General features: G+C 39.6%; 1 protein-coding gene across 10 annotated transcripts in view; it reads left to right on the top strand.

The window, feature by feature from the left end:
• Window positions 1–12,830, top strand: part of LOC117402717 (kinesin light chain 1-like) — a 76,786-nt gene that overhangs the window by 41,716 nt on the left and 22,240 nt on the right. For 8 of the 10 annotated variants that reach the window (XM_034004120.3, XM_059023851.1, XM_034004119.3 and 5 more), the window contains one exon: window positions 130–270. In XM_034004120.3, coding sequence (XP_033860011.1) covers window positions 130–270 — 141 coding nt within the window. The remainder of the gene's footprint in view (window positions 1–129; window positions 271–12,830) is intronic. The other 2 variants (XM_034921340.2, XM_034921341.2) reach the window with 1 other exon arrangement.

Here is a 12,830-nt window from a genome sequence, read left to right as displayed (position 1 = left end):
CGTCACTGGGATTAAAACGGTGCATTAAGAAAAAAAAAAAAGGAAAAAAACAAGAATATATATTTTATTTTAAAAAGCAACCGAAAACAGAACAGTTGTAACTGATATTGCTGTATTTTTGCGTGCCAGGGCACCGACCCTATCCACCAGACGAGAGTAGTTGAAATCCTCAAGGATGGAGACACTCCTGAACGGAGGCGAAGCAGCATGAAGTATGAGAGCAGCTCGGAGGGAGGCGAGGAAGTGAGTATAGGAGTAGATTGGAATGGGGTGAGTACAATTCCACTTCATTATAAAATAAAGACGTAATAATGGCTGGTGGTGATAGTGCAGTACTATACAACGGGACTTGTGTGCGAATATTCATCAGCTTCTGAAGAAAACATCCAATGAATGGTGTGACTTTCCGAATGGTGTCTTCAGGCCTGCAGTTGCAGTGAGTTAGGAGATTTTTAGGCAGCACATTTGTCGGGTGTTTTAAATAATACAGACTCAGTTAACAGGAATTTGGAAGCCTTAAAGTTCAATAATGTTAAGTTTTTTTTATTTTAAAGTTGACTGATACCAGTACACTAGTCCTTGCTGTATAATCTTCATTGTCATTTAAAGAAAGTTAAATCAAATTCTGGAGCTGATTGTATGTCTTGGCATATGTTTACTGTTGTTGTTGTATAGTTATGTATTTAGAGGCTGGATTATTTCTTTATTTTTTTGCATTTTTTAGTTTGCTTGTTGTGATGCCAAGTAGCTGTTTTAGTTTTTACTTAATGCTTAAAATAGAGAACAGAACATTTTATTACAGTTTCACCTGTGCATCTTGAAGGACTTAATTACTTTCCTTCAGCTTCTCCTTCTTAATAGGCCTAATTATTTCTAATTAGTATTTATTACAACTCCTCTTTTTTTCATGTGTCTCAGCTATCCAAATAACATGGGTTGAATTTGCAGCTGCCTTGTTGGGCAGTTTGAAGCAATACTGGCATCTTGCAATAGTGTGCCCCAGCAACTCTGCTTCACGACTCAAACCACCCCCAGGGGGTAGACTAGTTAGTCCAGTAGTCAACCACACTCAAAGACATTAAAACTAGTGTGAACACGAGTTGCGAGTCTTTCTCGTAACGTGCACTCAACACAACTCTAAGGTGGCATTGTGTAAACAGAAAGAGTCACTGAAATGGAAGCAACATGTCTGGGAGAAATTCCTGTGGATATAATTCTGTTGCATAATGTCTTCCACTGAAGAAAATAACCTTTTGCCATCATGGTTGTAGATTAACACCAAGACTGCCGCAAGACGTTGTTTGTTGGCGACGTGGAGCTAGCAAGATTGACAGTACTTAGCAATCTTGCAGAGTGCTCCAAACTCACCATAGATACAATGATACATCTTTCATATTAGTAATGTGTGATGCTGGTCTGGAGGAATAAACAAGCTAGTCACAGCTCACTAATCCAAAGAGATGTAAAGAGTTTATTCTTTTTGATCCCATCCTTTCTTTTAACACGTTCGTTCTACATTGAAATGTTCCATCCCTTTGAGGTTAGGCCCATGCAGACATGATGTATTGGGAGATGTGTGGTTGAACTTGATAAGTTGTATTGTCATGTGGCGCGATGGTGTGATCATGAATAAACTCTCACTAAAACTTTTGAAACCTCATATCTAAAGATCTAAATATTGTTTCTCCTAAATGGCCTGATGTGTAACGGATCCATAAGATGCACAGTTTGAATTGTAATCACCCCACCCCATCCCACACCCTTGCCTGAAAAGCATGTGCTGCCTTGCTGGTTTTAATGCTTGCCGAATTCAGGTTTGAAGTTAATTCACCACTAACCCTCATTTTCTGTTTTATTAATTTATTTTTTGTATTATTTATTTTAAAAGGTTATTACTATTTGTGTAATACAGTGTCATTTAGTATGCAAAAGTAGATCATATTATTTGTATAATTTACTTTGAAGAAGTGAACTAATTTATTGTGACTGGGGGCTTCAAAGGACATTTGGCATTTTTAGATAGACACTAGAGGTATCATTTGTGGGATATGGGCTTTAGTTACCTTTAGTTTTCGTAGAGGTTTCAAAAGCTGTGATAGTTGGCTTGCCACCTGCTGTACAAAACCAACCAAAGCAGAGAGGTTCTTATAAAAATTAAAATAAAAAGCCTTATAGTCTGTAATACTAGTGGTATGGTTAATATATAATTTACTAATCAAGCACACAATGGCTAATCAGCAAAAATCAATGCATCCCCCTGTATTGTTTAAGCAAAACCATTCCAATCATCAGTGCAAAATACTTTTTTTTTGCAACCAAGGAAAATGTTCAGACATTGCTTGTAATCTTAGTTAACAGTCTGACTAGACACCATACTTGAAGGGGTTGATTCCTTGACTCAAGACATTTCTGTCCCACAGTACTTTGGTAACAGCATGACCAGGATGACCTGTAATTTCACCCAGGGCTTCAAATAGCATCTGGAGTCTAGGGTCCTATTCATAAAAACTTTGTTGCTCAGATATCCAAGACGCATTTTTAACTTTGTCTTGACTGACTTTTGTCAGCCATTCTTCTTTATCCAAATAACCTCCAACCTGTATCTTACAGTTCTAGACTAGCTTTCTTCTCCATTTGTATTTTGAGATCAGTGGTCAGTATCCCATTGGTAGATGCTTGCTAAGCTTAGAATCTTGGGACTTACTTTCACAATCTAGTTTTGACTCTGAATGCTTAACTATTGAATACACAAAACATCCATGTGTCCAGTAAGTAATATTAGAAGTACCGTAGTGAGCAGTGCTATTCTTTTATTATTTTTAAATAGCATTTTATGCACAAATACAAACTCTATAGCTAATGTTTGGGACAAATGGAAGGAAAATATTTCAGAATATACCAGTAATGATTAGCATGATCATAGCCAGAAAATGTTGTATTTCAAATCACACCGAGTGTGTTCTTTTACTTTTGGATTCATATCTTCAAAGGAATAGTGCTTTGACATGGCTTCTTTGTTCCTTTGTCTAGTTTGTAATGTTTGTTGTAAATATCTACTTGTTCTATTTTCTTGTTAGTTTTCTGCTTTACCGTCTAATCAGAAAATAGGTTGATCCGTCTGAGGGATTCAGATGTAGTCTAACAAACCCTAAAGTAATACCATTAGCATACATGCTGTGTTCTTTATTCACAGTGCTCGTATTGGGAGTCATGCATCTAATTTAACAGTAATGGGTCTGCATTTTTTTAATAGTTCTAATAAAATTACAGGATGGTATGAGACAGTGTTCGTGAAGTTAGCTATTTTATTATAGATTCTCGTAGAACACTGGTCTGTGATTTTAGGAAAGCTGCAAGTTTGTCAATTGCTCGAAATGAAGAGTAGCATTTTTTTTTTTTTATCTGTTATATTGTGTTGCTAGATTCATTGGAATCTGAGATGTATGGTATGGTATGGTATATCTGTTCAGTGCATTTAATCACTGTAGGCTCTGCTGCAGATTTTTTTATTTAAAAATTATTTATTGAAGCGGCTCTTCTTTTTTTATATTGTATGCAGCCAACATTTAGAGTTGACTGTGGAGTGACTCTGAATAACAGCAGAAGTGCTTTGATTGGCTTTTACATCCTGCAGGCTGCCTAGCTGCAGCCAGTCAGATGCATAGGTGGAATATTAACATGATTCCCATACTTTAGAATTCCCTTTGTGTTGAGACAGACTGCAGTTTACAAAATGGAGTGTGTCTTTTCATTGCAGTTCCTGTTGTACTAACAAAGCATCAATTCAGTGTGTTAAGTTCACTAACAGTTTGCATGCGTTCTTTATATGTGTATTAACCTGTGTTATGCGCCAATCGCCTGCCTTCCTTTGTTGTCTTTTTTAACCTGTGTGATAATTTGAGTTGCCATGACAACCAATCAGCCAATCAAATTTTTCGTTGTCTTCACGTGGATTGTACTCCCTCCTTATTTTCCTTACAGCTAAAAATGTGAATGTTCTTCAAAGCAGAACAAGCTTGAAGTGTATTTGTAGTTGATTTCTTTGAAAGAGACTCACGCAAGTGTTAGATTTTTACTTTCATTGTTGCGTTGGACAGAACTAATGTCAATAGAAGGGAATGAGGCCTCAGTGCCATTGCCACGAACACCTTAAACTAGTGACAACAGTAAATACGTAAATTAATGAATGAATTAATTAAAGCCTATACATTTCAAAAGGAAATAACAGTAAGATTAATGTTACAGAATAAGTTACTTGCTTAATGCATATCAAGTTTTTTTATTTTTATTTTTATTTTTTATGGCTAGTTGGTGCAATGCTTGTATTTGTTCATTTTAAATGGGTCTTTATAAAATAACTATTTGAATTAGGAACGGTATAAAGTGTGCCGCATATTCCAGTCTGATACAGCTTGCTTATCAGAATGCAATTCGTTCTCTAAGCCAGACTGCTATTTGCCTGCATTGCTGGATTACTTGTTTGCTGACACACCAAACAAGTGTCTGGGAAACAGTACTTGCTGAGTCAGGTTCTGTCATTTCCTGGACAGGATCCCTGAGTCAAAACTACATCATTAAAACTAAGGAACAATTTAAAGACATTGTGCATGATCTGATCCTGCTAATGCTGCAATAGCAGCTAGATAGATTATTATTATTATTATTATTATTATTTATTTCTTAGCAGACGCCCTTATCCAGGGCGACTTACAATCGTAAGCAAATACATTTCAAGTGTTACAATACAAGTAATACAATAAGAGCAAGAAATACAATAACTTTTGTTCAAGCAAAGTACAAGTGTGACAAACCACAATTCAATAATACAGCAGATAATAGTGATAGTTACATCAGGATATGATTAAATAGTGATAGTTACATCAGGATGTGATTAAATACAAAGTACTACAGGTTAAACACTTGGCAGATTACAGTATTCTGAAGTACAGGATTAAATGCAGTAAATTTATTATTATTATTATTGTGACATACTGAAACTCAAATTCATTCTATTTAAAATACTGTGTATCTTTTCAAACAAGCTCTGTTTACAAAACAATGATATTCACAAAAAAACCCTAATATTTTAAGATTCAGAAGTAAACTTTGATGTAAGTTGAACTGAGTTAGATGAGGATATCTTAATAGAGACTTTATAAAACAGTGGGTATGAAGTATGCACTTCTACACCCAGCTCACGAGTCGCACTGCCTTATAAAAAGTGATAGATTAACTACAGTATATTCTTATTGATATCTTACTAATTTCCCTAGGGCCTGTTTGTTCTTCTTGTGCCCGGCCTAAGACAGAAATATTCTATATTGATACCTTTTTTTGTCATTACTTGTGTCCAGCGCTGCAAAGGAAAAAAAATGTGTGAGTCTTTAGCCAGTACTTGTGAAATGTAACCATTACCTAATGGGCATTTACCTCCCAAAAGACCCGAATCCTGAAAATTGTATACCAAAGCTGCTGTTTGAACCTGTGACACAGTCGTGGCCCTGCCCCTGCCCCTGAGGGCACAAAAGGACTGTGCTCACAGATCTATGCGCCATTTTTCTTTTCAAAACTGACCTGATCGGAGAGCCTTGTTCAGAGAAGTACTTGTTGTTTCTATCTGTATATATTTGCATTTATTGTGTTTTTACACAAATGATATGCGATATTAAACTAATTGCTGTAACAGTTTTTACTAATTACACGTATTGTGTTCACTACAGCCTGTTGCTTGTTATGTCCCACTGCGGCCTTGTGCCCCGCGTGAAGCCAGCAGCTCAAGTCGCTCTTTCCCAGGGATCCAGCAACATAAGTCGGCTGACTTTGTGCCTGCCAGGCTGCATAGCTCCAGCTATTTTACTTCTCATTTTTGCTAATTAGCACAGTTCGAGAAGTTTTTTATTTCTGTAATTGTTTTTTGTTGAAGTATTTTTCTGTGTTTTTATGTGTTTTTTCACAGATACTATGCGCAGGCCTGTCTGCAACGTGGTACTCAGCACACATGCAGCAAGAGCAGCTGCTGGGCTCAGCAGTACTGCGCAGGACCGAGATATTCGCTTTGGTTGTGGCTGCTTGCAATCTCAACCACAGTATCTTGATGCCGTTTTGGTGACAGCTTTTTAGCACCACCATTGTGGAGGATGTTTGTCCTTGCTAACAAGCAGGCTGCCCTCAGTCTCGTGTGTGGTACTGCTTTGGTGATTTTGCCAGTGGCGTTTACAGGTGGGCATCTCTGTACGTTGCCACCCACAGTAACTGTGAACTGGTGGACTCGTACCGAATCAGTACAGAGGTCACCAACCCGCCCCACTCCCGACCAGGTACAGTCTTCCTCATCCTCCTCGAGCTCTACTTCCCCTTACCCTCCCCCGCGAGAAAGAGGAAGAAGTCGCCGATCCAGGCGATCGGCAGACTCGGAGCAGCGGGAACGTTCGGCACCACCTGCCCAGTCTGTCCCCTTTGGGACCCAAGGGGTTATGAGCACAGATTGGCCACAGGAGGACTGTCACGGATAGCTTGGTGGTGATGGCAGACCAGGAAGTGGACACACACAGGACTGCGAGGTATGAAGCGCTGATGTGTTTTTTATAAATGAAATTATTTCAACAGATCACAAAACACTGTGATACAAAAACAAAACAGCACGCTGGCTAAAACAAACAAGTAACATGCTGGTTTAAAACCAGCATGAGTAACAATTATATTTGTATAATTTCTTTTCTTGCTGTCACTCCCTCTCCTTTCTCCAAACTCCAACTCTCATCAACTTCTCTGGCGCGGTGCTTCACAGGCAGTCGATTTTCGACAATGAGCCTACCGCCTCTCCTATATCCCCCCCGGTTCACCAAGATTTTTTTTTTTAAATCCAGTCTTCCTGGGACCATCCGGCAAAAGGTCCTGCTGTTTCCCAGTCAATGGACGCCCTGGTGTACAGAAGCTGGGTCTGGCCCATTTTCCTCCAGTTGAGGCTTCTATTGCCACCTTGGTCCAGGCACCTATTTTTAGCCCTCCTATCCAAACAAGCGGCCTCAGGTCGCCCAGTCTCCATCATGTGGCCCGCAAGATTTTGAACTTCCTCTCACTGTGGGCAGTTCATCTGCCTGGGGTGACAAACTGGGCTGCGGACCTTCTTTCAAGGGGAGTCCCCAGCAGCTCAGTGGAGGCTTCACCCTGAGGTTATTGTTATTATTTATTTATTAGCAGATGCCCTTATCCAGGGCGACTTACAATTATTACAAGATATCACATTATTTTTACATACAATTACCCATTTATACAGTTGGGTTTTTACTGGAACAATCTAGGTAAAGTACCTTGCTCAAGGGTACAGCAGCAGTGTCCTCCACGGGGATTGAACCCACGACCCTCCGGTCAAGAGTCCAGAGCCCTAACCACTACTCCACACTGCTGCCCGCATTGATCACACACAGTCTGCCTTTTGCAGGATTTCAAAGATGGAATGTAATCTGAAAGTAATGACAGTACCTTGCTCAAGGGTACAGCAGCAATGTCCCCCACCTGGGATTGAATCCACGACCCTCCGGTCAAGAGTCCAGAGCCCTAACCACTACTCCACACAGCTGAAAAGGTGGTGAGCCTCTTCTGGGAGAGGTTTGGGAGAGCAGAGGTTAGACCTCTTTGCCTCCAGGAATCAACCCTCTGTCCCCTCTGGTTCTACATGATAGGAGGCGGGGACCCACACCAGTGGCCAAGACTTCTGTTATACGCCTTTCCACTGCCTTCACCCTGCTTCCGCTGTGTCTGGAGAAAATCAGGCAGGACAGGGCCAAGATGCTTCTAGTAGCCCCAAATTGGCCCAGGAGAATCTGGTTTTCAACCCTGATGCATCTCCTGAGCGGCAAGCTGTGGAAACTGATCAGTCAGGCACAGGGACCTTATGGCATCCCAACCCATCAAGCCTGCAGCTCTGGGTCTGGCCCCTGAATGGTACATTTGAGCCGTCTGGGGTGTTCCAATAGGGTCATTGACACCCTGCAGAATGCCAAAGCAGCATCCATGTGTTCCCAGTACGGGTACAAGTGGGGCATCTTCCAGACGTGGTGTCTGCCTCGTGGGTTCGACCCCATGACCTGTCCCATGGCAGTTATACTGCAATTTTTGCAGAACCTTTTTGACGAGTGGAAATCCCCCTCCACGTTAAAGTTCTCTGGCAGCTGTATCAGTTTGCCATGTCAGAATTTACTCCCCAGGAGGTCACTTCCTGGCGGGGCAATTTTTGAAAGGGGCTAGGCGGCTTCGGCCACCTATGAAGGTCATTGTTCCTCGATGGAGGCTAAACGTGGTGCTTAATGCACTCACAAAGCCTCCATTTGAGCCCCTGCATTCAGCTGACATTTTTATCATTCAAAGCAGCTTTCTTGCTCGCTATCATCCCTGCAAAGTGGGTGGGTGTGTGAAATGCAGGCATTTTCGATAGTGAAAACTTACTTAATTTTTACAGAAGCCAGGACAAAGGTCACACTCTGTACCAATCCTGCCTTGAAGATTATCTCAGCATTCCATGTCAACCAGTCTGTGGAACTGAAGGCTTTGCATCGACCTCCTTTCCAGTCTGACAGAGAGCGAGAGCTCCATACGCTCTGCCCAGTTCAGACCCTGGTATATTACATTGACAGGACGAAAAGTTGGAGGCAGTCTGACCAGTTTTTTGTCTGTTATGGGGTTAGGTCACATGGTCATGCCCTGTCTAAGCAGTGGCTGTCGAAGTGAATAGCAGACATGGTCAGGACTGCCTATGAGCTGGCCAACTTGCCCCCTCCAGAAAAGCTCACTGCCCATTCCACCAGGGGCATGGCAACTTTGTGGGCTTTATTCCAAGGTGCATCTGTCAAGGACATATGCAATGTGGCGGTGTTCACTAGGTTCTACAGACTGAATGTCGTGGATCCTCAAAACCCTGCTAAGTATGGCTTCCCAGTCAACCCCTGCAACACAGGCATAGAGGTGAATTCTCCCTCATTTCTTTCACCCTAGCTAATTACTGGGGTTCCCAGTAATTGTGCACAGTGCAGCCTTCAGCTTAGCCTTGTATCATTCCAGTCATCTGCAGTCTTGCCTTGGGAAGGCTTTGGTACACTCACCCATTCGGTAATGGTTACATTTCATGCTTGAAAGGGAACGTTGGGTTATTATCATAACCCTGGTTCCCTGAAATAGAAATGTAACCATTAACCTTCAGTGTCGCTGCTTTCATGATTGCAGCAGGCTTGAAGGAAAAATGACACTGAGATCTGTGAGCGCAGTTCTTTTGTGCCCTCGGGGGCGGGCCATGACTGCGTCACAGGCTCAAAGAGCAGCTTTGGTAATCAATTTTCAGGATTCGGGTCTTTAGGAGGTAAATACCCATTCGGTAATGGTTTAATTTCTATTTCAGACAACCAGGGTTATTGTAATAACCTAACTTTTTAAATGTATTAAATGAATAAATAGTAACCCTGTGTGGTGCATTAAGATTATAGCTGATGTCAGAAAGGCTGAGTGCTTCACTTGTTGTATTCTTGAAGCACTATGCAAGGTGTGCCTGATGGAACTAATTAAAGGTTTGCTCATTAGTGTGATTACATATAAGCCACACCAGCTGATGGGACTGTCAGAAAACAGCAAGTGGAGCACTCTGTGGTTCTTTCCCATGGTGCAAATTGCATATGAATGCTCATTGTTTTGCAGTCAAGCATGTGGTTAATGCTGACCAGAAATTATTATTATTATTATTATTTATTTATTTCTTAGCAGACGCCCTTATCCAGGGCAACTTACAATTGTTACAAGATATCACATTATTTTTTACATTTAATTACATTATTTTTTACACATTATTTTTACATACAATTACCCATTTATACAGCTGGGTTTTTACTGGAGCAATCTGGGTAAAGTACCTTGCTCAAGGGTACAGCAGCAGTGTCCTCCACGGGGATTGAACCCACGACCCTCCGGTCAAGAGTCCAGAGCCCTAACCACTACTCCACACTGCTGCCCGCATTGATCACACACAGTCTGCCTTTTGCAGGATTTCAAAGATGGAATGTAATCTGAAAGTAATGACAAGCTCAAAACCAAACATATCTCACTTTCTGCTACACAAATATAGATCTGCATTGCAGAAATTTGGAAAAACATAAAAAAAAAAGTGTATGCCACTGGGTTTTTCCACATATACTGGAAAAGCTAATGCAGAATATTATTGTTACACCTTTGAAGTCTGTCCTTTTCAGTTAATTCTAACTTTCCTTTTGTAAGGCGAAGCAAAGAGTTTAAAGGAGCAGCATACATTATCTAGAAACCAGCCACAGCTGCATAGCAAGATACATTCACGACCACTGTCCTGATCTGATCATGTAAACAGTGTTTCAAGAGTGATATATTGCCTGTCTATCAGCCCCATGACTTGTGATTCCTAAGTGGTATATTTTTTCATGTTTGCTGTACCAAACACATTAACTAGAGCTTTGTTTTTTTCCACTAATCTGTTCGGACTGCTGATCTTCCAACATAACAGCTGCCAGGAAGCTATTTCTAGTCATTCATCTAACTGAGTGACTGCACAATAAGAGCTCTCAGTTTTTTTTAACATTTGAATTGGGATTTGTTTTGAATACACCTTTCCAAGCTAACATTTATAAAGGCTATTGGTACTAACATAAATCATCTAACCTTCTCACTGAATAGATAGAATGCTACCTCTGTAAGCCTACCAAAGTATACTGTATGACAGAGGATTTCTAACATGTGTTTTATACATTAAGCCATTGCAGTTCCCTTGCACCTCTGTGTTAAAAACCCGCCTCCATTTAGCTTGATTTGCTGCAACATTTTGTGAAATTACACTTCCCAATTAGATCGAAACGCGACCTTTGCATGACCATAAAGAGGCATTGTCATTTATAGGACCACACTAGGATACACACGTTTTGTCTCATATTTTTAATAGTATTTTAAATACCCTTCATCATCAGTATATTAAGAGACATTACAATTGAAACTCGATTCAGAGTCATTGACAAGGTTGAACTGCTCTTTGTGCTCTCAGCTCACATGATGATGATATTGTCAAGTTTTATTAAAAAAATTAAAAAAAATAAAATAGCATACTCTGAGAGCTGGTAACCTCCACAGTACTGTCCCTAAAGAATAGCATCCATTAACTCGCCCAATCCAAAGCACAAGATTAGACATTAACTTGTGCCAGTTTTACAGCAACACACACAATCCAGATTCTAAACATTTACAGATATTTGTACTATCACAATATTGAAGCAACAAATCCAACACCTGGCATGCATTCTGAAGGGAACAATATTAGATAATAATGTAACAATTACATAGAGACTTGTTTGATAACCAGAGACATCTCAAAGTTATATGGTATCTGGACTTTATTGAATTCATATTTATTTTGGCCTCAAAATAATATCTGCCAGGTCTATACTAGAAATAAGAGACACATTTTAGGAATTATGTTCATGCAACAACCAGTGCGATTGTAGAACAACATTTATTTGGCATCAGGTTGTACATTAGGTATCAATTTTTTATTAATTCATTGGAAATTAGTATTTTGTTGCAGCATACCTCAGACGCCCATCATGTTTCCATTGAGCCTGTTTCCTTCCTTCAATTCCCATATCTGAGGTCTAGTGACTGTATAGTAATGGATAGACATGTATCTTGCTATGTGGTGATGGTGCTGGAGGCCATGAGAGAATCAGAGACACGCAAAGCTATAAGGCAATGCCACAGTAAGGATGGTTTGCCTGAAATCATAGTCTGATCATTTATGTGGCGGTATAAAGCTGTTAATGTTTTGAAATGCATTTATGCCCTACAGAGTTTTGTACCTTATGAGTAAGGCTGTATATTTTTCACGGATTTCACAATTTCCATGAAATGTATCCATTGCTGTGTAATATGTACTGTAGTTCCCCATGAAAATACCCATTTCTGAAAGAATAGTGTAAATATACATATTTTTTTATCACTTCAAATTAAATTACAGCAAACGTTTGCCTTATTGATGCACTACCTGTTACACTGCATTTAGTTACCTGGCAGCCGTTTTAGTTTGCTTCCGGTAAATGGTTGAACACACTGCATAGAGCGGCAGGATTTCTTTAAAAATGTCTAACGAAAAGATCGGAAATATGTTTTCTAAAGATCGCTCTGTCCAGTACAAGAAGGGGACATTTCACATGTCTCTTGTTATTTTTTACATTTATTTTTGTTTTTATTTTGTTTTCACTGACAGTGAAAACAGAACATCTTTAAAAGGTAGACGTAAAACAAAATATTCTACAATTTAGCATTTACTGATTTTCAGGGAAGCATTTAAATATTTAGAACATTTGTTGTATAATAACTGCAGAGTAAAATGATCAATTTTGAATGTGACAAAGCATTTGTTCTGCTTTTAATAAACATTTAATTGTGAAATATCTTTTATTATTAGACCCTGAAATTATGTGAAATAAGCAATTTTTATCGTGGAAAACATACAGGCCTACTTATGAGGGAACATAATGTTTTAGAAATGATAAAGAAAGCAGTAAAGTTGCTGAGCTGATAACTGGGCAAGCAAGTGGAACTACACCTTTTTAAGCCGTCACACACACACACACACACACACACACACACACACACACATATATATATATAAAAAAAATACATATATGTAAAACTGCAGTGTACAAAATTGAAGGCATATGAAAGAAAAGGTTTTTTAAAAAATGTACACAAAAGGTTTAAAAGATTAAACTACCTTTTATTTTCATGACATTTTGGGCAAAAGCCCTTCAACAAGTTTACTGTACTGTGTT

This window comes from Acipenser ruthenus, chromosome 5 (assembly GCF_902713425.1).
Source record: "Acipenser ruthenus chromosome 5, fAciRut3.2 maternal haplotype, whole genome shotgun sequence".
Taxonomy (NCBI): domain Eukaryota; kingdom Metazoa; phylum Chordata; class Actinopteri; order Acipenseriformes; family Acipenseridae; genus Acipenser; species Acipenser ruthenus.
Note: the sequence above shows the minus strand (reverse complement) of the source record. Positions and strands in the feature narration are given on the sequence as shown.